This window comes from Emys orbicularis, chromosome 3 (assembly GCF_028017835.1).
Source record: "Emys orbicularis isolate rEmyOrb1 chromosome 3, rEmyOrb1.hap1, whole genome shotgun sequence".
NCBI classification, from domain to species: domain Eukaryota; kingdom Metazoa; phylum Chordata; order Testudines; family Emydidae; genus Emys; species Emys orbicularis.
This window is the reverse complement of record NC_088685.1, coordinates 121,562,649-121,588,904: the sequence shown is the minus strand read 5'-3', so window position 1 is coordinate 121,588,904 and position 26,256 is coordinate 121,562,649. Positions and strand designations below refer to the sequence as shown.

General features: G+C 42.1%; 1 protein-coding gene across 3 annotated transcripts in view; it reads right to left on the bottom strand.

Moving 5' to 3' along the window:
* ARID1B (AT-rich interaction domain 1B) overlaps positions 1-26,256 on the bottom strand; it is a 412,174-nt gene that overhangs the window by 58,299 nt on the left and 327,619 nt on the right. For all 3 annotated transcript variants that reach the window (XM_065400299.1, XM_065400297.1, XM_065400298.1), the window contains one exon: positions 22,460-22,787. In XM_065400299.1, coding sequence (XP_065256371.1) covers positions 22,460-22,787 — 328 coding nt within the window. The remainder of the gene's footprint in view (positions 1-22,459; positions 22,788-26,256) is intronic.

Below are 26,256 nucleotides of genomic sequence, written 5' to 3'. Positions count from 1 at the left end.
AGCAGGATTTTTGCACAAAACTTTGAATGGATTCATCCACCAGATGACTGTAGGACCTGACTGGGTACAGATACCTGCTTGTTGACACTGCGTTTGTTGGGTACATAAACAGTCCTAAGCTACCCCAGAGACATCGAACATACAACCTGGTGTTTTGTGTTACAAAAATGCAAGATGCCATGTGTTCCAGCAGTTTCAGACATATCCTTGCTGGAACTTGTCGGCTGAGCTGCAATCTTTGTATAAGGTTCTTTAGCACAAGGAACCCGTGGAGAGGGAGATAAGCTCTGCCCCCTATCGACTCCAGAATCAAGACAATTTGTTGTACAGGGGGTCAAGATTGATTTATCAAGATTTATATGCAGGCCTAGACTTCAGAATAGATAAGTTGTTTGAATTGCCGATCACACCTCCTGATATGACTGACCCATGAAAAGCCAATCATTGGAGTAGGGAAAGACAATTAATCCTAGACAATGGCAGTAGGCATCGATGACCTCCATGATTTTGAGAACACCCTTGGGGCCGATGACAGGCTAAAGGGTAGGACCCGATACTGGTAATGATTGTGACTGAAAGTGAAAAGAACAACTCTTTTGTGGGAAGGATGGATCGCTACATGGAAGAAGGTATCTTTGAGGATGAGGGTCGCAAACCAGTCCCTTGATTCCGGGGAGGGAATTATAGCTACTAGGGAGACTACCCTGAATTTCAGATGTCTGGAATCCTTATTCAATTGTCTGAGATCTAGTATTGGCCTCCAACCCCCGTTTTTCTTGAGTATCAGAAAATATCTTGAATAGAACCTTTCCCACCTGTGTTGAAGTGGAACGGACTCTATGGCTCCTAGACTTAGGAGTGATGAGATCTCCTGTGTCAGCAATTGCTTGTGAGAGGGGTCCCGGACACGGGATGGGGAAGAGGATTGGAAGGGTGGGGTGGAAGTAAATTGGATAATATAACCCAAAGTAATGGCTTCCAATACTCATTTGTCCAGTGTTATAACCTCCCACGCTTGATGAAATAGAGAGAGGGAATGTCCAATTTGAGGAAGGGGGTTGTGTCATGTGGCTGATGACACCTGGTCATTGGGTGGTCTGGACTCTCAACAAAACCATCAAAACTGGCATTTAAACAATGTTGAAGACTGGGATAAAGAAGTCATGATAGTTGCAGGCTTTTTCTTTGAAAACCTTGACCTCTTAGCTGCTGGTTCTGATGGAAAATTGAGCAGGGCAGGATCTTTAGGTTGACTGACAGCTGCTAAACTTCCTTTTATTTACAGATGTGTATATCCCTAAAGACCTAAATGTTGTCCGAGAATCCTTTAGGGTAAGAAGTGACTCGTCCGTGGAATCTGCTAAAAGTTTCTGGACATCAAAAGGTAAATCTTCCACAGTTGATTGCACCTTCTGCAGAAACCTGGACAACTGAATTCAGGAAGCTTGCCTCATCACGACTGCCGTGGAAATAGACCTGGTTCCAGTGTCTGCCACATTGAATGAAGCCTGAAGTGAAATTTTTGCCAAAAACTGACCCTCCTTTAAAATGTGCTTAACTGTTCTTGAAGTTCCTGTGGTAAATGGTCAATAAAAGCATTAACTTTTCATAGTTCATGTAGTCATATTTTGACAACAGCATCTGGTGGTTAGCTATCCTGAACTGAAGTGTTGCTGACAAACAGCTCTCATGACAAAAGAGCCCCAGCCCCATATAGCCCCTTATTATAAGGGGTGGCCTTTTGGTTATGCTACGTGCCCCTTTTCATTGACTGCATCCATGACCAGAGAGTTTGGTGGTGGATGAGAAAATAAAAACCTTCTTGTCTGCCCTTGCCTCTTGCTCCTCAAAGGTGTCCTCTGGTACAGAATGGGGAGGAGGGATGGATGGTCCTGGGGAATGGGGTCTTGTGGTTTCCTCTGGGACTGAGTTGAGGTCCCTCAAAACTGCTGGCAGTACATTGCCCATGTATCCCAATAAGGCAGACCATAAGGCACAGGGGGAAAACTAATGCTGGGCATCCCAAGTGTTGGAAGGCAGGGGACTGGTGCCCTGCCTCTGTTGTATTTGCAACAGGGAATAACATCTCCTGGAACAAACTGGGGATCCTTGAAGAGAAAGTTCAGAATCTGAGTCAGTATGCTCCTCCACATATTGTATTAAAGGTGACAACCCCTCCTATTGGATCGTCAACGGTGGAGAAGAGGTAGGTCTCCTAGAAACATGAGCAGTCAGTGACCCAGCCAATCTCGGGACTGAGAGGCATCCAGAGGCTACAAGGAGTGGAGACTCAGACTCATTCAGTACCATAAGGTGTTTCGAGTACCAGAATTCCTGCAGTAGCAGAAGCACAACAGAACTCAGAACTGACACTGATGGTGTTGCAGAGGCCATTATGTGAGGTGCGGATGTTGGTATCGAGGGGATCAAGGATTCCACTGAAGCTGATCCCTTGCAGTAGCAGTCTTCAGTACTGAGCCCTTTACCACTGAAGTATGGGATGCAGCTGAAATCTTAACGTGCTTCATGGTACCCACTGTACTCAGAGTCTCACTAGTACTTGTCTCGGAGCCTGAGACCGCTGGTGACCAGATCATCTTTGATGAGGAACTCTCTGTTGTTTTGCTCCTCTTAACCCCTTCCTTACACTTGGAATAGAAAGCGCTTGGCACTGGTGGCTTGGTTATCTGTACCTCAGTCAAGGAGAGTGTTGGAGACTGGGGTTTCAGTGTCATTTTCTCCTTGGAAGCTCTCTGTGGTAGTGATTGGGGCACTGACAGACATGGGGGTTCTCTGTACCCTGTGCCTAAAACTGGGTTTAAAGTTTGCTCCTTCATTAATAGTCTATACTTAATTTCCCTGTTTTTATGGGATCCTCCCTTAAAAGAAAAGCATGAGAACATGAGAGTCTCCCAAGCAATGAATGCAGTGGGAGTGCCTGTCACTAATAGGGATTGCTTATTGACAAGAGAGGCACTGCTACCAAAAATCTGCAATCAAAGGTACAGGGGCACATGTGCACCTCAAGTGGAGCATCCACAGGGACACTATTCAGAGAAGAACTTCAGTTTTCACTGTAATCCAGTTCTATCCTAGCGCATTGATTCGGTAAGGAAACAGAGAATCACCGAGCACCAGTTTTGTAGAACTTACGTGTTCTTTGGTGGTCTCCTATCAATGTACTGACCAATACTGAACTATATTACATACGGAACAATTTAGAGACCCCGATAGCTAAAACTTTATCTGAGTAAAGACTGTTTTATACTGAGGTCAGGTGCAGTGTCCAATACACAGCTCACCAACAGTACTGCTCTATGATGGCCTGGAATGGACAGTTTCTGGTAGGGGGTAAAAAGTAGGTATTACTTCAGCCTCTAATTCTCACTTGACAGTGGGTCTCCCTTTGAGTAAAGACTGCTGACTGTGACAAACTGTGCTGCATCAGTGCTATAATATGAAGTAGAGTCCATTAAGAACTGAGCGGAGATCACCAAACTCATTTTGATTAACCTCCAAGTCACTAAACACTTATAAATATGTTACACAGCAGCTGCTAAACATATTTATATATGCTTAAGGTCATAGCATCATCTGTTGGTTGTTGGAATAAAGTCAAAAATCTTATGCTTCCTTCTGCGTTGTTTCACTATTGTTTAAGTAGTAGTTATTCGAAAATATATTACCAATCTCTTCCCTACATGCCCCCCAAACTCTTTATTTTTGCAAGGCAACATTAAAATTAATTGCTGAGGTTTTTAAAAAAAACAGTTTTTACACATGGAGTGACATCTACTGGTGAGAACTTAACTAATCAGCTGTATACTATACTGCTGAAGAAATCCAATGAGCCATACATCGCCTTAAGGGTGTGATCACCAAGGAAGGCACTGGTTAAAGGGAATGCAAGTGATTATAACTAGGAATAACAAGAAGAAATTGAAAAAAGTTAGGCTAAATGTAATGGAAAACACCCTAACCTTGAGGGGTATTTATCCTTTAATGGAAGTGATGGAAATCCCATTCCTTTACTCATTTACAAATAGACTACAAAAGGCATTAGAATATACACTGTAGGGAACAATTCTGCATTTGCAGGGGGCTGAACTAGATGACGAACCAGGTCTTTTCCATCTCTAATGTCTATGATTTTATGACACCTTAGCATACTGTTTTCTTTCCACTTTGGAGGAAAGTCATTTGGGCTATTATAAAGTGACACCAATAGCTCAAAAAGCCACACTTATATTCACCTTTGTTTGTTCTGTTTTAACCTACTATTGCTACAAGTAATCCCTAAGGATACTGTGATTGAACTAGATTAGGAATAAATTCTATATTTTTATTTACTTTGTGGAACTGACAGCACTTTGTGTACTGTCAGTTTCACTGTTTTGTTGATAGTTGCTCTTCCTGTCTCATGCACTAAGCATGATGACATCTTTCCCATTTACTGTTCTGGAGGGGAGTTCATATTCATGCTCTTCCCCAAGCCTTCCGAGGAATGCACTGGGAACACAGAATCAGAACAGCAGAGGCGGATTAAGCTTGTGTGGGGCCCTGGGCCAGAGAAAGTGGGGGCCCCTCCCCACTCCTTCTGCCTGCAGTCCCCTCCGCCCCCCACAAACTCCTGCCGGGGAAATGGGGTCAGGGCGCAGGAGCTTGCCCTGCTCGCCAGCAGGACTGTTGGGTGGGCGGGGCAGGCACCCATTTTTCTGGGGCCCCCCAACTGGCTGGGGCCCCTGGGTATAGGCCCCGTTGGCCCAGTGGTAACGTTGTGTACAAGTTTGGAACACTGAAAGTATCCCCTTTTCTCAAGACCCCTGTATGGAGCAGGTAAGCGACAGGGACTGGGGGTGCCCAGGTGAACCCTCTTTCTTCACTCCCCAAGCACCTATCATGAGGCTAGGGAGCAACTGAAACCTGGAGGTTTGGGAAAAACCTATTCCTCCCTCCCCAGGCCCTGCATGGAACCCCAGTTGGGGGATAACCTAGGAGGCAGGAGCCCCTTTTTTTCAGTTGCCAGTCTCTTCAGAATGTTTTTCATTCCTTGGGGCCACTTTGCAGACCTGGGGATAGAGCTTAGCCTCTTTATGGCCTTACCTCAATGCTGCTGCAGAAGTGGCAAGCAGGCAGGAGTGTGCACAGATGGGGGGAGGGATGACCTGAGCACGTTTAGTGCTGTTACTGTGAGGCTCAATCACTCTCCCTTGCTGAGAAGGCCCATATAAACATCAGCAGGGAAGCACAAAAACTCTTACAAAAGTTTTTACATAAAACTGAACGTAAGAAATGTTTGGACACACTATTTAAAGGGCGTGATCTCAGCTCATAGCTGAAGTTAGTCTATTTCAAAACATCCACATTTGCAGTGTTCTTTAAGAAAGTTAGGGGTATTTCTCTTTCATTTGCAAGCAATCTGAGAACTGGTTGGTACTTAACCCCGAGTCTATGTAAAAAAGAGCAACCTCGGGGTGGCCTCGGTAGCAGAGATTTCATTTAACCGTGCGAACCGTGTGTTCTGAGCTGAAGTACTGAGCTCTACATTCAAAAAGGGGGGTTGAAATGCTAGATCTGGTCATTATAACAAAGCAAAACAAGGCAATTTTATGAAAGAACAGAGATTACAGAAAATACACTGACAATACCAGGAGTCCATGGCATAATAGAGGTCACTGCTATCTGAGCAAGAATTCTGTCCCTTAAACTGAGGTGCCATTACTTAATTGGGCCTGAAATCACCAGTAGGTTAGTGGGCTATTTCAAGCTCTTACAGTGAAACCACTTCATAGCACTGAGCTACTTTATGGAATGCTGACTGGTCTATTGGTTTAGTACCTATTAAATGTTTCCATCTCATGTCAAGTGCTCTTTGCGGTCATCTTCCTCAGGTTGGGCCTGATGACTTATTACAAAATGAATATCAGAAACACCAGGCACAATATCAGGAAATTCCAGAGGTGGGTCAGGATTAGCTATTCAGAATGATAAGAGTGGTTTAAGCTTCTCGCAAGAACAAAAGTAAAACCTTACTTCTCGCAAGGAAACATGTCAGAGTTTGACCTTTTGCGGGGAGTGTGTGTGGGAATTAGGTTCTCTCATTTTCTGTAGGTCTTTAGGCATATATTTACTCCAGATCTTTAACCTACATTGGTTTTGCAGAGAATGCACTGTAGAATCTCAGGGGGGTAATTTGTGTAAACATTTTAAAAGGAGTATTTTTTTTAATGCTGACACATTGCTAAGGTGGCTATTTGATTACAAGCTGTGAAAATGAGTATGTTAGACTGTACTCACAAATCACAGTGTACTGACCAAATTGCCTTGCGCTTATCTGTGCTAGGTCTGCCGCATGACAATATTTCCTCTCTCTTTTAAATGTCAAAGTATGATTTGGGGGGTTGTTATTTAAACACACTGACCTGCACAATAACCAGAAGTATTTTATTTAAATCTGTCTTGAGCGGGGACTAGCCATAAACACTTATAATCTGTCATATTCTGACACCAAATGGGTTATTATAATGAGAGTAATTCAGGAATGAGATCTACAAACACATTTTCCCTGGAGGATTTACATTCACTCTCTCTCTCACACACACTTTTGTTATGGATTTTCCCCCTTGCCACATTATGAGCTTCCTTGGAGAAGTGAAGCTGTAATCTGCCATCAGGGGAGGTTGTGAATTGGGAGAGAGAAAGAAAGGGAAAAAAAATAAAAAAAGTAATTGCTTGCTGTGCTCTGACCAGAAACTCATCAGTGAGTAATAACTTAAACCACAACAAAATTGTATGAGATCAGGATGTTAGTTACAAAAGCCTTAAAATGGCATTTAAAGGTAAGTGTGTGTGTGTGTGTGTATATAAAATCAAATATAATGTAACACTATATTAAAACTTAATCTTCCCTTTTTTTGTTAGCTGTTACTATAAAACTCCCCAAACATGTATTTGTCCCTTCCCTTGTTTAGTGGAGAAACTCTGAGTTACAATAATAATAATAATTTAAAAACAAAACAAAACAAGAAACTTTCTGGTGTGATGGGTGCTGAGACCAAGACAAGACTTTTGATAAAATTCATTTTTTAGGAGCGGGAGCGAAAAGAAAAGTGTATGCTTGAGTGGGTGGGTGGGCAAGGAGGGGTCATGGCTTTGAAATGCAGATGACAGTGAAGAAACATTATGAAATATCAATGACAAAAGCATGTAGGTTAGTACCAGTGAGGATGTACTGATATCACATCAGTGGAATCAACCCACACCAAGTTGCTCAATCACCATGCATGAAAGGCAACACTGAAATTTGGAATAATCTGCTACCATCATAGGGAAAAGATAGTACCCAGCATCTCCTATAAACGTTATCATTCAAGGTTACATTTAGATGTGAACCTAAAAGGAAAATAAACCCAGAATTCAGTTCTCTATTGGCCTGATTTGGAGCTATGCTGCTCGGTACGTCTGAAAATTGTGGCTACATGTGTTTATCTTTAATTTACTGGCTACTGTCACCAAATTAGGAAATTTTTGCTGCTAAATGGTTCACCTCATTGGCCACCTACTCATTTCCCATTGGGATCTAAAGCCAAGTGAATTGTAGTGGCATTACTTACATTACATCAAAGTCTGAAAAAGCAAAGAAAGATGCAAATCTAATTCATGAATATTAACATCATCACCACATAGCATTTACTTAGCTTTTTCAACTACATACCTCTAAGCATTTGACAAAATGGGATATGTCTCTTTATCCCAGTGTTATAGATAAGGAAAAATGAGAAGCAGAATTAAGACTCAGACTTTCAAAAATGGTCTCAAATTTTGATGCTCAGCTGTAGACACAGAAGTCCTGAATTTCAGGGCGGAGCATCCACAACTCCAATTGAAGTTAATGGAAGAGGCAGGTGCTCAACACGTCTGAAAAGCAGGGCTGAGGTTTCTAAAGCTGAAGACCCAAATTAGAGGCCATTTTTGAAAATATGGCCATAAGGAGAGATACCCAAGGTAACATAACAAGACACATGTAGCACTAACCCACAGAAATAAATCACTAATCTCCTTTGCTCCTGATCACATATGGGTGTATTTAGCTAAATGCATTGTCCTTTGACTTTATAATCCTATTGTGGTATTGCTCTATGGACTTGTCTACACGGTGCAGCAATGCGTACTACAGAGATGTGATTTCTAAAGCACACTAATGTGTTGCACTTTAATTGGTCTGCATAGATACTCCTGGTGTGTACTGAAGGTTCCCTAAACCTAACGCTGTTTAAAACAGGACTATGTTAAAGCACATTAGGGACCATTTAGTGCGCACCAGCAAGATCTACATGAACCAATTGCTGTGAAACATATTATTAATGTATATTATCCTACCGTGTAGACAAACCCTGCATAAAGCACCATGTGAACAATGGTCTTTTATTTTTTTTTAAACATGTGCCAACATTTAGTGGAATGACTGCAGGATTTAGCCACTAATTTTTATCTCACAATGATTTCCCAAAATATTTTTATTATACACCTTTCTTCCATGTGCTTTGAGGCTTCTACTCATAAACTAAATCATCTGTAGACAACTGCAACCTGTATTAGATAAACGCAACATAATGCTCAATGACAGAGAACATGGGACTGCTGAAAAGCTGACCAAGTCAAATGGCTTGTAATCACATTGAAGCTATGCTCTCTTAGTGACCCCCGGCTACCTTACTGACAAGGTGGATTTAAACTGCAGTTCTAAAGACAGCTGCTTGTCTACTGTCCCTATGAGATATAACATGTCAGCACTAGGAGGAGATACATTTCTTGGCACAAGTGGAGCGTGCGATGGGACAAAGAGGGATTCTGTAGTCCGAGCAGTAATGTCAGGAGCACAGCTGGATGCTAGACAACCCAGCAAGCTCAGCTGGGCCCAACAAGCCTTCTCCAAAGTCGTGCTTCCTGATAGGGCAGGGTGGTCAGCAGCCTGCTAACTGAGCCTTGCAGCTGTGGCAGCACAGCAACTGCTCAATGAGTACCACGCCCGCAACTGCGCTTGCCCTGCTCTCCCTTCTGCTTCCTGTTCCAGCCTGCTTCCAGTCCTTGTTCCAGCCCCGCTCCTGCCTTGACTCCCGCCTGTTTCAGCCTAACCCTTGCCTCTCTGCCCTGTCCCGACCTCTGGCTTGGGTTCTCAACCCTGACTTTGGCTTATTCTTCAGCTTGGTGTTCCTGATCTTGACTTCTGATTTTTTTGGCTTGGCACCTGAATCCTGGCTCTGTGCTTGCCATTGCTCCGAACTTCCACTACAACCACGAGGCAAGGTCCTGCTCCACCCACTTTCAAGTGAACTGGTTTGTTGGAAAAACCAACTTGTCTTGTACAGTATGGGAATGAAAGGAGTCAGTCAAGCTGAATCAAAATGCTAAGAGGGCTAGTTTAGTCTGGTTTGACTTGAAACCAAAATTAGGAGTGACTCATATGACTCTCTCACTATGTACCTTCTATTTTTGTGTATGTTTATAAATAGCATTATTAAAAAGGCAGAATGCCCTGTGAACTGCAATTCCAGAATGAATTACTTGAAAGCAGGTGAGAATCTGTTCCTGGTGCATTTAACAGCCATAAGGTCACCAATGTGTGCACTAAAAATATAAACAAAGGGAAACAGACATGGAATTTTTCACACTTCCCTATGTGCAATTGCTGAAGAACTGTTCCAATTTCCCCCACGTATTACTGCCACAAAAAGAATCCAGGATCCTCAACTTCCTCTGCCACTTTGATCTTGCACTGTGATTCTCACACTTCCCTCCACCAAAATTTTATGATGGCTCAGTCGCATTTTTGCATCACTTTTGAGCACTGCCTAGCTCTACTGAGCTCACTGTGCTGGCAACTAACTAAAATCCTGATCACTTAATGCCAGCACTTCAAAGTTCAGGATTTTCAGAGTAAATGTCCTTTGTCTCCCAGCACACTGAACACAACAGAGCAGGGTGCAGCAACATGGCAAGGGAGAGCAATGCAAGACAGCAGGTCCTGAAAAGGGATTTCCAGAGGGGCAGGATTTCCACTAGCATTTTTGCCCAACAGCCTGGGGCTATTTAATTTTTACCAATAATAAAATAATAGTTATAATAATATAATTATCAGCCTCAGGATTTCTGCATTCAGACATTCTCATGCTAGTGGCACGGTGCATATGTCAATACAAATCCCCAGCAGACTCTTCCTGCATCTTTTGCTTAAAAGACACCAGAAACTCACTGAGGTCAGAGGAACAGTTTGACAGTTTCAGTGCATCTGCTATCATCATTACACAGAGACACACCTACAGCTGTAGATGAGAGAAGTTGGGTAGCTCTCCCATAACATACGAAATGTAACCCCTTATACTTTGGAATTAGCTGCATTTATATCTTTATTATTAATATTTATCTTATATTAGCAGCTAGTGGCCCAATAAAAATTGATGTTCCACCATTCTACATAGGAAGAGAGTCCGTGCTGCAAAAGATTTATAGTTTAAGAGAAAGGCATTATTTTCTTTTATCCTCCCCTGAACATCCTTGGTATGTCAACTCCGTTAACAAAGTACAAGACCCTTCCTTTTTTCTCTCTGCTGTACGAGTTGCACATTGCACGTGTCAGGTCACAATGAGACTTGATCATTCTTTCACTTTTTCCATTCTGCCCACTAGGAACGAGGGACTCTTCACCCTGTTTTGATTCTCATGGTCCCCATCTACATCACACACATTTTCTTCCTGTTCTTCAGATTAAGGTAATGATGCAAAGCAATAGTTTCTCTGGCCAACAGACTGATCTTATCTACGAAAGCTTGTTATCTGGGTCTTGAAATACTCCTGATCATTCAAAAACAGTGTTCAAAATGACATCTCCCTTTCTCCTGAAGAGGCCAAACTTTATGATTGTCCTAGAAAAGCAATCGATGAAGCACTGTATTCTCAGTATTCCATCGATAAAGATAATATCTCTCCATTAAAAGCAGAAGTTAATTTGTGTTTCCCATTAAATCCAGTTCAGAGGCAGCAGGTTCCTAAGCTAGATAGATTCCTATACTGCAAATCTGTTTCAACAGAACTATAATTCCAATAGAGGGAATCATCCTTTCTAAATAACTAAAGGGACTAAGCCAAAATTGGAAGTGAGACAGTAATCAAATCAAAGTATCTTTGAGATTTCTGAAAATTCAGAGCCACTATCAGAGAATTAATCACCCCTTCCCTGCCCAATATACCCTTGCTCTCACAATTTAAAAATGGTTACTTTCAAAGGAGGGAAGGACTGTTTATTCCTGAGGTCTGTGGTTGATCTCTAATGGCATGAACAGCATACAGCAGTCCATTTGATGGATGAGTAACAAAAAACAGTCTCCCTAAATCATTGGTTCCATATTCCTGTGTGGGATCTATAGCCTGCTGACACCCAGGACTCCAAAATGATGGATTTCCTTTTCAGTAAAACAAAATTCCAGATAAAAATATATTCCCCTCACTCCAGTACACAAATAATTTTGTTCAGTGTGAAGTTTCTGCTGTCTACACATTTTTATCTGCAATTTGAGATGATTTATAATATATATCTTTATAAAAATCGCAAAAGAGACACTTCCTGCCTCTCTTTAGTTTAACAAGTATACACCAGCTAAATTATACTCTACCCCTTCTGAAAAATTTCTTACTTCAGGAAAAACCTGTATATGGTTCTGCTCCCAAATGCAAAACATGAGCAAAGGAAGTTCACTTGAAGGGGGAAAAAAAAAGAAAAAAAGCGCCAGCTGGAAGTAAATGACTATTTTTGGCCGAGGGAGGAGGGGCAAGGTCTTTAAAGAAAAATCCATCAACCTTGGTTTAGCAGCTCAGCTAGAAAGCTCAATTACAACTATCATTAATATCTTTCCTTTGATCCCAAAGTCACTTAGAAACTTTGTATACACAGAAATCACTTCACCAAAACACTGAAATGCAGCCAACTTTGAGGTGGAGCGCAGCAGATGTTTAACAGTTCACAGGAACACTACACAACTGTTTAGGCCAAGAAGCAAATACCGTATCATCCAATTGAAACTGTAGGGGGATTTTTTTTTGGAAGCAGAATGCAGTCTCCCTGACTGAAATTTATTGCTTGGGTATCCAAGCAGTGCTAATAGAAGGCAAGGTGGGGCTCATTTTGACTAGATTGTTAAGGCTCCTCTAGGAAATCAAAAGTCTGGGAGTCTTTGGAGGGGGATGAAACACCTTGAAGTTTTAGAGTTGTGGATATTCTGAAATTCAGTAAGACTAGCTCCTTTGCAGCTTTCGTCTTACACAATAATTGTATATGAATGTTATATTGGCTTGGGAGGATTAGATTTTTGTCAGTAAATGTCGGTAAACATCGATCTCACTGCTCACGTTCAAATCGATGAAAAAATATTCCAACGATGCTAATAGATTACTGATAATAATTACAGATGGGCAAAGTAAGGAAAATGCTGCTTGAGAACTCAGAGTTTGATATAAAGCTATTTACTTTGTATATTTTCATGTGACGTTGACAATTTGTGTGTTAACCATTATAAAGCTTTAACATTTTGCATCTCAGTGTCCACTACCATGAAATAATTAATGTCTGACCCCCCACAATGTCCCACAACTGTGAACATTTAAATAGATTAAAATAGGAAAAAAATACTTTTTGTGTAACTGAAAATTTAAATCAATAAAAATGTAAAAAATGCTTAAAAATAAACATGGATATTATCCGTTGAAACGATAAAAAAAGAAAAATTGAATTCTGCCAGACAGACGACTGGGCAGAAGGATGCTTTCTATAATAGGATCCTATTTCAAAGGCAATAGATGAAATGCCCCCAGTGCTGGCTCCAATTACAGCTACTAGTTGCTGTCTTAGCTTAGTTTACTCTGGGGATTTCACAGCTGGCAGCCTCACATCTAAAAATGGCCTGGTTTGAATAAGCATAGAAACTTGAATGAGTACTTAACCTCCCTGAACTCCACAACACTTCTCAGTAGAGAAAAACAGCACCTCCAAGTTCAGGAGGAAGATAGAAACAATAGGAAACCCTACACCTCACCCCAGGCATAATAAAAAGAGGTTTTATTGCAGCACTTTAAACCTTTCTGCTTGTAAGCACTGCATGTCACAAGTGTGCTTTTTAAAATCATGATTATAATTGTAAACCTAAATTCCAAGATCAAAAGGGTTAAACTGGCAGACAATGTAGTTACAACATTCCTGTCTTTGAATATCTGAAACCATTATGGCAGCACTCACTGTATCTAGGACTTAAAATGTTCAGAAGATATATATTTTTTGTAATTTAGATTTTTGTTAAAGTGTATTCCTCTTCCCCTTCTTCCCATTTTTTCCCTTTTGACATTTTAATGCATCATGTCCATTACTATATTTCCTCACCAGTGGCTTCTAGTCCATCAGTAGTACTGTATTATCCAGGCGGTGGAGAAAATAATATGGAAAAAGTGCTTTGCTGGCACCAACAACATGAAATATGAATTATAAATACACCACACTGGAGAAATGCTGATGGAAGGTTTGTGTGTGTCAAATATATATGCGTAGATATACACATACTGTATACTAAATATATACAGGAGAAGTTACTCACCTTGTGCAGTAATGATGGTTCTTTGAGATGTGTCCCCCAATAGATGCTCCGCTGTAGGTGTGTCTGTGCCCCTGTGCTGCTGATCAGAGAACTTTCTTAGCAGTGTCCGTTCAGCCCGTATATGCACTGCTCCTCGCCTGTCACGAGGCTAACCAGCGTGCATGGGTGAACCCTCTTCAGTTCCTTCTCTACTGCAGAGTCACTAACAAGAATTCCAAAGTAGAGGGAAGAAGGGCGGGTTGTGGAGCACCCATCGGGGGACACATCTCGAAGAACCATCGTTACTGCACAAGGTAGGTGGCTCCCGAGGAGTGCCCACCCCTGGAGGCTGGGACATTGGCATCGAGTCTGTTACAGATGATAGTACTGTGGCACCAAAACTGGTGTCTGCAGCCAAGTCTCCCAGGAGAGTATAGTGTTCTGCAAAGGTATGTGCAGATGTCCATGGAGCCGCCCTGCAGATTTCTGATATAGGGATGCCCTTGGAGAAGGCGATGGAAGTGGAGACCAATCTTGTAGAGCGCATGCATATTGAAGACGGGGGTGCTACATTATGAATCTGGTAACAGAGAAGATACAGTTCAAGACCCATTTGGAGAGTCCCTGAGCTGAAATCACTGTACCTTTTGACCTATCTACAATGGAGAGAAAGTCTCAAGAGATTTTCTCAAAGCTCTTGTCCTGTCTAAATAGAAGTTCAAGGCTCTCCTCACATCGAGCGTATGAAGGATGGACTAGACCACCATGTGAAGCCATGGCCACTTATTCTTTAACACATCTTTCCATGAAGATGGTGTTCCTGATCGCCATCACCTAAGCAAGAAGGATAGGGGAGATAGTGGCTCTGATGGCGCATCCCCCTTCACTGTGTTCTTCCCCAACAAAGTCACTCTTGGACCACATCCGAAATTCACTCCCAAGATGGCTTCCACATTTCATATAAATTAGTCTCTGTTCGACCTGTAAACTGAACCGAACCACACTTGGAGGGATCTCATGCAGTCTGGCATGAGCTATAACCGATGTGCCCACAGCCATATACCCCAGAACCTGGTGGCAGTGTCTGGCCGAAATTTGAGGGCTGGATTGCACCGTCTCTAACGGTGAAAAATCTGTGATGTGGGAGGAGCCCCTTCGCCTGGATGGAGTTGAGGTCGACTCCTATGAATTCCATCCTTTGTATCGGTGTTAATATTGATTTTTGTGCATTGATTTGTAGGCCAGATACAGGAACAGGTCCAGTGTGGTCTGAATGATTTGCTGGGCTTTTGTGAAGGAATGTGCTCTGAGAAGGCAGTCGTCCAGGTAAGGATAAATCATTATGCCCTGAGAGCGTAAGAGGGCCGCCACTACCTGAGAGGACCTTGGAGAATACCCTGGGGACTGATGAGAGGCCAAAAAGGGAGTACTCTGCATTGGTAGTGGTCTTGGCCTAGTCTGAACCTGAGATAATGTCTGTGACTCGGTAAAATCAAAATGTGGAAGTACGCATCTTGGAGGTTGAGTGTTGAGCACCAATCTCTTTTCTCTAATGCTGGAATAACCGTTGACAAAGTGACCATTGTGAAATTCTGCGCCTTGATAAATTTGTTGAGCGCTCTTGAGGTCTAGTATGGATCTTCTTTGATATCAAAAAGTAGTGACAGCAGAAGCCTTTACCTCTTAGATGTGTGGGCACTGGTTCTATGGCTTCTATGCTGAGGAGATGGTTTATCTCCTGACGTAGCAGACTTTCGTGAGAAGGATCCCTGAAGAGGGACAGGGAAGGGTGTTTGTCCCTTGCACACAGTAGCATGACCAGGCACAGCTGCTGGTGAGCCTGGTGCCTGCTCCAGTGGGCAGGGCTGGGATCGCTACAACCATGCTGGAGGAGCTGCCTGGGCTGGGCACTGGCTCCTGCATGCGGTGGCCCGACATGCTGCTGCTTTTGATGCTGCAGTTCCTGCCCCGGTTGTTGGCCATGGCCCTGCTGGTCTTGCTTGTTGTCTGTCACTAGAGTCCTGCAGCTCCGCGGATATCTACTTTATATTCGTGGCTACCTGCATCCATGGATATAAATTGTGTATCTGCGCAGGGCTCTACAGGCATGCCCAACCAGGCCAAATAAGCTCCTCAGAAAAAATGGGGGAGAAGAAAAACTGAAACCTCTCACAGCTAGCTAACTAATTCCATACTAACAACAACTAATTCTAACTAGAAATACTAAACTAACTAAACAACTACAAAACACGCTGAGGAACACAAGAGGCAGACACGCTAGAACTCCCTCTCAGGCCGAGGTAGCAGAGAAGGAACTGTAGGTGGTTTGCCTGCACAGCCCTATATACTGTTGCAGAGAGAGATGAAGTGATAATCAAGATAGCCCAGTACAGACAGTTTGATAAGAAGCAAGTGTGAGAATGCTTACAAGGGGAGATAGATTCAATGTTTGTAATGTCTCAGCCATTCCCAATCCCTATTTAGCCCTGAGTTGATTGTGTCTAGTTTGCATATCAATTCCAGCTCAGCAGTCTCTCTTTGGAGTCTGAGAGAAAGATGAGGTTGTACAGAGCGCAAGCACAGGCCAAGCAGACATTGCTAATGGAAAATCTCCGATCCAGGGCTTGAGAGGTGTATGTGCACCTGAAATGAAGCACCCATAGGGACACTACTCAAAGAAGAAACATGCCTTGTAGTGATAGTTTCAAAGAGCTCAATCAATTTAGCTTAAAAAAGAGAAGGCTAAAGGATGAACTTGATTGCAGTCTATAAGAACCTACCTGGGGAACAAATATTTAACAATGGGCTCTTCAATCTAGCAGAGAAAGATATAACATGATCCAATGCCTGGAAGTTGAAGCTAGACAAATTCAGACTGGAAATAAGGCACAAATATTTAGCAGTGAGAATAATTAACCACTGGAACAACCAAGGGTCATAGTGGATTCTCCCACACTGGCAATTTTAAAATCACGATTGCATGTTTTTCTAAAAAATCTGCTCTAGGAATTATTTTAGGGAAGCTCTACGGCCTGTGGTATACAGGAGGTCAGATGAGATGATCACAATTGTACCTTCTGGTCTTGGACTCTATGGAAGTTCTAGTCTGAAAAAAGTGACAAAGAGTCCTGTGGCACCTTACAGACTAACAGACGTATTGGAGCATAAGCTTTCGTGGGTGAATACCCACTTAGTCAGATGCATGAGTCTATAGGTGCCACAGGACTCTTTGTCGCTTTTTACAGATCCAGACTAACACGGCTACCCCTCTGATACTAGTCTGAAAAATAATTCTAAGAATAACATTGTGTGGTTCCATGTTTATTGTGTCTCAAGGATTTCCAAATCAAAGTTACACCATTTACAAGTAAAATTAAGCACAGGCTTGTTGTGACTGCCAGCCCTGAAAACTCAGCCTGGGACCTGAGATTTCATCTGGGCTCTTTCCTTCCTCTGCATCATCAGCAAAGAGCCTGCAGGCGATATTAAGCTGTCTGTTATACCTGTGTAACTCCACTGTGTCCAATTCATGCTGTTGGTGACCCCTAGGCAGCTTTGGAATAGAACCACATTTTAAAGCGTGTAAAGGGCATATCAACCCAATGTAAGACCACGTATTACCCTACTGCTGTGGCACTTCTGGTCTCTGTTGGGATGATCAAAGAAACCGTATCACTTTAGTTTCCTATGTAACTCTTAGAATAAACCATCTGCCTTATGTCCTGTGGACACCAGCTGGGGTGATGGAAAGGAGGAAATTAACCAGCTCTCTCTTAGTATATGTATAAACAGCAGTTTTAAAATGACCAGAGGTTATAAATAGCTCCCAAATGCTCAATTCAGCAAAAGCCTATTATTTTAAAAAATTCCTCTAAATGCAAGGAAATGAAACTCTTGCTCGATCAGAACAGTCTGAACAAAAAATCGTATCATGAATTTATAAGTTAACACATTTCCCAACAAGGCAGATTTACTCAGAATGACACAGTTGACAGCAGAGATACTCTGAAAGTGCTTTTGACACGTGTCAAAATCCTGCACTAATTTTGGGTGCCAAACTTCAAACAAGTGGGGTTCAATTTGTGAGTGCTGAGTACCTACTTCTCCAGCAGAAGTCAATGGGAGTCATGGGTACTGAGCACCTGTAATAATTAATCCCTAGGTATCTCAAGTTGGGCACCCACAAATTGAGGAACACAAATTTAGCAGACACATGAAACTTTATGTGTTGCCTTTTTACACTCTCGCATGTGCATCCAGTTGAGAAAGTCTAAAGATGTAAGTTCATTTTTATAGTGAGTTCATTGAATCCATCTATGACAATTGCACAGATTTGCACACACCTGAACATACTCCTTTTATCCACACTATCAGGTCTTTTAAAATTGTAACTTGAGAAAGAGACTTAACTCTTTAGAGCATTCTCTTCCTCAAAGGCATTCACCACTCCCAGCTCCCCAATCCTTTGGAGCCTGATCCAAAGCCCATTGAGGTCACTGGTAGTCTTTCCATTGATTTCACCGAGCATGATTCAGATCCTTAATGCAGAATTCCTATCGTGATAATAACCTGTTTTCTGAAGCCAACCGAGATATAAAAGGAAGATACCTCTTTGCAATCCCTCCCTATTACTTTCCCGAAGGGAGGGGAAATAACTGTATATAGTACTAGAGAGTTATTTTGTACTGCTTACTGTAAGTTGTTATGTAGGCCAAGCAGAAACATTCTGGGCTACGTGGATTCCTGAAATCATGGCTGCTGCTAGTAACAAAGGGATTGGACAGATCTCTCCTTCCTTTACCACCAGCATCTCAGTTTTCATTCAGAAAACACTAGGCTGAGTACATGACAGGGACTAACACATCATAAGGTTTCATTTCATAGGAAAAGTAAGCATTCTGTAGGCTGCAGGACATAAGCCAAGGATAATACAGGGCAGGTTGCAAGGTCAGGTCAAATGCTCATGCAAACTGTGTGACGCTCACCTAGAACATTCCTCAACCATCTCTCTTTCTCTTTTAATCTTTCTTTACCTTTTTTTTAAATTAAAAAGGTGGTGTTCTGTATGAGGAAGAGGACTAGGTATAACTCACTGAGCGTCTCACATCTTGATCATCCAGCTCTGGTTAGGTAACACTGATTTTCTGCCCCAGTGGAAGTGATTTTACTCTGATGCATGCCATTTAAATTCATTTTACACAGCTGCTTAATGTGGCTTGGCAAGCCACAGCCAAACTAGCTTTCTATATCTAAATGGGACTCCTGAGTTCATAAAGGACAGATCCTGTGGATTAGCACTAGATAAATGTCTCTCCCCCACTGATATGTTGCTACTGATTTAGAAGTTGACCTTGAAGGCTACTACAACCTACTTATACAAACAGACTGCTGTATAACTGTAACCTGCTCATTTTGTTTCCTTTTAACTCTACATACAAGAGTTATCTTGTTATCTTATCTATAACATCTTTCGCAGTTATAAATAATCTCAAATAATCTCTGAACCCCACAAATCTATCCTACAAACTCAAGACATACATGGAAATACGCTGCACGGTGTTCATGTACTTTGGCATATACCAGGGTACAGCTTTCCAATTCCAGCAAATGCCAGGGGAGTGGGGAGAGGGGGCAAGATTTGCTATTTTGCAGCTTCTACCATTTTAAATAAAGAGAACCAATACTGATTTTTATAGTAGTTTCTCAACCTTCTTTTCTGGAGTTTCTCGATCTTTTTGTGTGTGTGTGTGTGGCTATGTAAACAATATACAGTTCATGGAAAACTGAAATTGAAACTTGCTGATGACTGGGAAGGCACTGGCAACATGGGTCTCGAGACTTCCTATTGGTCAGTAATGGAGATAACATCATGGAGGGAATTCCATGACACTTGAAACTAAGATGAAGTCTGGCACTGTGGAAGATCAAAGACTGTGCTGGAAGCAGGTTTGTGCATATTTCCTGCCTCCTCCCTCACCCCCGAAACTGTGATTTGTAACAATGCTGCAGAAATCACAGCATGAAGAATTCTGATGGAAAAACATTAGCCATGTTTCAAGCTAATGTTTCATATTGGACACTCCAGCATGTTTAAAACTCCTCGGTAGGGAGGGACTAGCAGATATCTTTCAAACACACACTCTCTCAGTCATGACATAATGAAACCTTTTGTAAGTCCCATTAATGAATCTTGTCATCACTTTTAAAATAAGTCTCCTGTCAAAAAGGGGTTGTTGTATTATGTGAGAGTAGCTCACTGAAGTGGTAGTAATGCCAACAACTACAACATCACAGTCATGTAAGCAATGTTCCTAAACAAAACAACGACAACAATGGGGGAGAAATGACCCCTGGAGTGTGTGGTGGGGTGGGTTTCATTCTTTTTCAGTGATGAAGTTCTTCATTTCCCTCTCAGGCATGAAGGAAACAGAGCCATGCCAAAAGCCATGCAGGGTGTGTGTGAGTGAGTGACATGCAGATTTTCATCATATTGTCACAGTGGAGTTAGTAAAAACAAAAACAAAAGAACAAAAAACCCCTCTATGATGCAAATATTTGAAGTTCTTTCTCTTGATTTTTGTATTCCTTCAGCAGCCAGATGGCATGTTCATAAACATTAAAAAAAACTGCTAAGGTCCCACAGCAAGTCCAGTTTATATTGCTACCTACCCGTACTGGTCAGGCTGGTGCATCATGGGAGCCTGAGCGTTGCCATAGTTGGGGTGCTGTGAAGAAAACATGGGGCGTCCGCCAGCCCCAGACTGGCTGGGATAAGCAGGCGACCTAATGTATGGTGGCCTAAAGCAGAACAAAAGAACAGCTTCTTTGGATTTGTTCTGTATCACAAGTATGAATCACCCTGTCAACTACATTCCTTCCATATGTAAGTATGGAGGGCTTGCAGAATTAAGGCCAAAAGCAACAATGCTGTCTCCCATACACTTAACCTGGGATCAAGGAGAGAAATGTCGTGCTTCCAATCCTTCGGAATAAGAAAGGATTGACAGGTTTCACCCAATTTGTAGCTTGTATATGTTCCTTTTGCGGTAAAGACCTGATGACTGCATAGTCCTCCCTACAGGTGTTGGATCACTCAAATTGGCAACGTGATGAAAAGGCTTTGAAATGGTGCATTATTGACCAGGCAAAGCTAGAAACTGAAAGCAAGTCTACCAAACTGATTCGGGAGGGAGGCGTGAGGTGGGAGCAGGAATTAATTATCTTAGTTTTTAATCAAACACCAGGCTCTATATTCAAAGTATAAGGCAAATCACCACTATATACTTTCCATTTATTACAATAAATTCTTTACCTTTTAATTAAAAAAACAACATGATTTTGATTTTTTCTTTGTCCACCCACTTGTACTATTATAAAGAAAATGCTCCTGCAGTTGCAACAATGGCTAATTTATTCCTTCTAGCCTGACCTACCAGATTATATCCTAAACCAGACAGATAGAACCAGACTTTGTAAATCTTACTCAATAGGTCCGTGAAAACAATCAAGCCAACCAGAGCCTGCTGGTCCACAGACCGCTGCAAGGGTCTAGGCTATTTTGCTGAAAGGGAGTGTGATTTATTTTACTAAAAGGGAATGTGAAAACAGTGACTTTATTATTGTTTTAAAAGTTTTACTAACACTTAACAGTAGGAGCCACCTGCACTCCAAAAGCACCAAACAAGAAAGCAACATGTACCTAAATGCATTAGCTTCCTATTTCCTTTTGACATTGTGCCTTAGAATTACCTGCACCTCCAACTTCCAAATACCGTTGTATAATGTATCCTAGAATTGTATAAAGGCCTATACATGCATATGTGCCTCTGTGTGTGCGCTTACGTGCGCTTAATATACACATGCATAAAAACTTTCATACACAAGAGGGGAATGAGCTTGTAGTAACCTCAGATATAATGAAACTCCTTTTTTATGGTGAAACAATAAAAGTATCAGTCACTATTTGTTTCAATTCAGTGAAACATATACATTCCTTATATGAAGATGTTCTGAGAAAAAAACCACTTCACTATAGGCACTTAGGCCCCTTAAAAATACCCAAGGGCTAATCTGTGGCTTTGCCACAAGCCATGAACAAGTGGCAGGGTGTAGCTGCGCTGCCCTCAGGAGCAGACAAGAAACCAGATTGTGACTCAGAGTCACAGTCGTCCCCAATTCCCCCCTTGCAGGTGGGTGGAAGTAATTTCCTCCAGTTTATACCTGGTGCAGCTTGCTTCTCGTTCCATGCCAGCTCAGCTCTACTGGCCCGTGTGTTAGGGAGGAGACAAGGCTCCGCCCCACTCCCCATCCCTGCCTGCATGCCTGCTTGGGAGTGGGAGTAGTGGCCCCATAGAAATGTCTCTCCCCTAGTGCTGTTACCTACAATATGGATAGGAAGCACCGGAAAGTAAGGGGAGCCTTGTGCCCCATTACTCCCCAGCACAGGCACACAGCCAAGGACACAATCTGGCCCTAAGATAGCTACAGGGTTCCAATTCAAATATTACAATTCTCCATTTTAAATTGTAAGAGCTTGTTTTTGGCTCTTGATGTCACCATAGCCCTGTGGGATTTCCTGTTCTAACAGCCTATAGTGCCAGGAATCATATTGTAAATGGCAAGTCCTCTCCTTGTAAGGCCAGTTCACACAACATATAGCTGTACTGTACTTTCCCTTACATTTAAGATTGTTCTTTCACATTCTTTGTTACCCGTATATGTATAGGACATATAACTAGAGCATATATAAATTAACACACACATCTACATAACTGTTACTGTAGAAGTTTCTGAAATAATACCAAGTTTCTACTTGTTTAAAATCCTTTCGCTTGGATGCATACCTGCTCTGAGCGGAGTTTGCAGCAGCCTGCATCACTGCAGCAGCTGCCTCCTGTGCCTTACGGTTCACAGTTGGCATGGGTGGGCCCATCCCAGGGCCTCCCTGCAGAGACATGCCAGGAGAATTGGGGGTCATACTGCCCATGTTTCCAGGAAATGGTCTGCTTTGCATCCCAGCTGATGGCATCCGTCCCAGGGGCATGGTACCACATGGCTGGCTTGGCCCCTGTCCATGCATCTGACTATTGGCATTTATACCCATGCCGGGTCCTGGGCCACTGTAACTTGTGTTAGGCACTCCACTGTATGTTGACGGTCTGGAGTAGTTTCCTAAACAAAACAACAAACACAGAGAAAAACATAAAACTTTTCGTCTGATGTTTCCATTTAGCAAGTTGCCTGCTGGAAAATTCTTTAGGTAGTCAAATAATGTGAGTAACACAGGACATGAGTCAGAATTTCTATTAACCCTTAGAACACTGGTATTTTCCAGACTGATAGCCATATAAATGCATAGGGTGATATGAATACAGAAACACACTGCATCTAAAGGGTTAACAATTGATCAAAAATGTTTTGTGCACTGAAGAGATGCCTAGGGTTAAAGAAACTCCTTATATAAATTCTTTTCTTACATAAATGCCTTTTATTTTTGCTCATTTTATATCCTCAGAGATTTCATCCTTCTGTAATTCCAGCACCAAAATTTTCTCATTGGAGCCCTGCTCCCAAAGGTTCTGCTCCTAACCACAGTGTGAATTTACAATACAGTTGTGCCAGTGCTGACCCGTGATGCTAGGACTTTAGGAATCTTTCCCTTCCCTTTCAGAAGTCCCTTTTTACCCTAGTAGAGCTCTGTGTCCACAACGTTTAATTTGCTTCCCAGTGATTCAATTTTCACATTGGAACTTTCTCCTCCTGTTGGTCCATATTCTAGCTGCTGCATGCATAAACACCGATGGAGGCTCATAACGCCCCTCCCCCTCCCCCAGTTTGTGTTTCTCTATGATGCAGAGTATTGCTTCCGGTTCTGTGGACTGTATTCAGTACATGAAAGGTGGGGTTTGATGCCCAGATTGTAAAACACTGAAAGATTAATAGTTGCCCACCAAAAACATATAAGTGTACCACATGCTAAATATACCAAGTATCCAATGAACTGGACAGGGAAGCTCAAACACATGATTACACCAAAGCACCAACACCTCTGTCTTCATTTGGAGTCTTTCATGGCTACAAGAGGGACAATAATACTTAGGCCTTGGCTACACTGGAGCTGTACAGTGCTGCAACTTGCTGCGCTCAGGGGTGTGAAAACGCCCCCCCCCGAGCGCAGCGAGTGCAGCGCTGTAAAGCGCCAGTGTAATCAGTGCCTGCAGCGCTGCACGCTCCCTCGCAGCGCTGCAAGCTATTCCCCCCGGAGAGGTGGAGTACTTACAGCGCTGCGAGAGAGCGGCAGCACTGGGAAGCCCTGAGTGTAGCCAAGGCCTTAGTATTTAACCCAACACTTTACATACTCAGATTACTTTACAAACATTTCCTAAAGAATCCCGAACATTACCCAAGTCAACGTGTTTTACCTTTTTCTTCAAATGTAAGTACTAACTTTTCTGGAACAGAATCTTACTTAAAAAATCCAACAACGACAACAACAAAAACAAAACCAACCAACCAACCAAACAAAAAACAAAGAGCATAAGAAGGAAAAGAGAGGAAGGGAGATTTGACAGAAAAGACGTTTAAAGAAATATATAAAACCCCACATTTCCCTGGATTGCTCAGCTGCTTTGCAATTTCTTTTCTCGTCACACCCAACTTAGTAGAAATACAGCTCAATTCCCCCCCATGGGATAACAAAGAGTGGAATATTCTGACTCTTCCTCAATATTCCCACGCTTATTTAAATGGTACAGCCAGTGAGGTCTTCCTCTGAAATGGAGAAATAAGACATCTCTCGCCTCACCCCTCAAGCTACCAGAAAGAGAAACGGATAGAATACAAGGAGTCCTCCATCCCCTCCTGTTTATACTGAAAAGAAATATATTAGTCCAGCATCTGACTGAATGTGTAATTAATTCATATATTCATGCCATTTTACTGTGCACAGTTCTCTTCCCCCGCCCCCCAGCCACTTTTAACTGACTCATTCAGTTACAAGCTCTCTACAGTGGAAACATATGTGACCTATGCTTTCGAAGGAAATGAAATAACACGTTACTCTTGTTTTAGAAACCCAGTATCTATGCGTGGTTGTTTCACAGAAGGATCCCCACAATGTGGTTTAGCAGAGATGAAAGTGTCCAGATTTAGCTGTACTCTAAACACTGTGCCCTGTTATTCCCTATCCTCTTCTAGTCATAGCCATTGTCAACTGACCATTTATAGTCTTGAAGAGGTCCTGTTATTGATGCCTCTTCCAGCCAAACCTCTTCAATCCAAATATATGGCCACCAAATGAGTGCTCATTAGAGCTTTCCATAGCTCCGCTTACCTTTGAACTAGTAACACACAACTCAGCTGTTGCTCTGGTCTTAAGACTGCTTGGTAGATATATTTATGCAACAGGGTTGAGTGAACACATATACATACACAGAGTACAGCATATTAATATATATATATTACATTCACACTGTACATAAGGTACCTTCCAATGAGGAGCAAATTCAGCCCTTATGTAAGCAGGTATTACTCCCACGGAAGTCAATGACAGTTACTGTCATTCCAGCTTATGCCAGGGTTGAATTTTGTCCTGAATTCCTAATTTTTTTCTGTCTTTAATCAACTAAGGTCTACAAAATATAATTCAGCAGCAAACATGGAGGAACAGACACTGATGACATTATTATTTTGAGACTATTTTGCATCAGGGACAGAATATTTCTAATTTTCCTTTTTTTCCCTTTGGTTTATGGAGACTGAGCACCACACACAAAAACAGAGGAATCTTCTCCATAAACACACGTTGGCTCAGTTAAAATCATTCATCTCTAGGGATCCAAGTCCAAGAGTACAGGGAAATGATATCCTTTCAGAAAGGAAACGTTTCAATGTTTTTTCCACAGGTTTTTATTTTTTTGCTAAACATTTCCTCAATACCTCAAGTACCAGCTATTCTTATACCTTCCCCAAACCACAAAAAAGGAAAAATAAAAGCCAAACAAAATAGAAGAGAAAAATCCAGGACTGAAAAGTGCAATCTTATTTCCATGTTTCTCTAATAGATTAGTAATTTGCTGGCAGTGGCTTTGACAGAAAACAGATGGATGCAGCATTAAACACAAAGAATGAAGCAGATGCTGGGCCAGCCCACATCAGCTGGACGTGTCAGGCAGCCAAGTCCAAGAGCCCACACTTTTCAAGTGGGTACAAGCCTGGCACAGCATCTCTGGAATACTAGTGAGCAACCCCTCCCCTCTGCATCCAATGGATTTTCGATTCCAGCTCACCCAAGCAAATTAGAATAGAATCCAGAAGTTTGGAGTCTCAAATGGAGGAGGAAGCAATCAAAGTTACTTGTAAAATGATAATTGGAGTTAAAAAAAGGGAAGACAGACAATAAAAACACGAAGACACTGACAACCGGCCAAAGGTTGAAACTTATGTCCCAAACTCACCACTCTGCTCAGGCATTGCTGTGCATGAATCACAGTATGTACCTGCACTTAGGGGTCTGATACCCTGCAATTTCTAGGCAATTAGAGAGGAGTGAAGAGGGAAGTTTCAGAACTGACTGTAAGTTTCCTTGCTTTATAGGTGGAGGTCAGATTCACAGTATTAAAAATAATATCCCTACAAATGT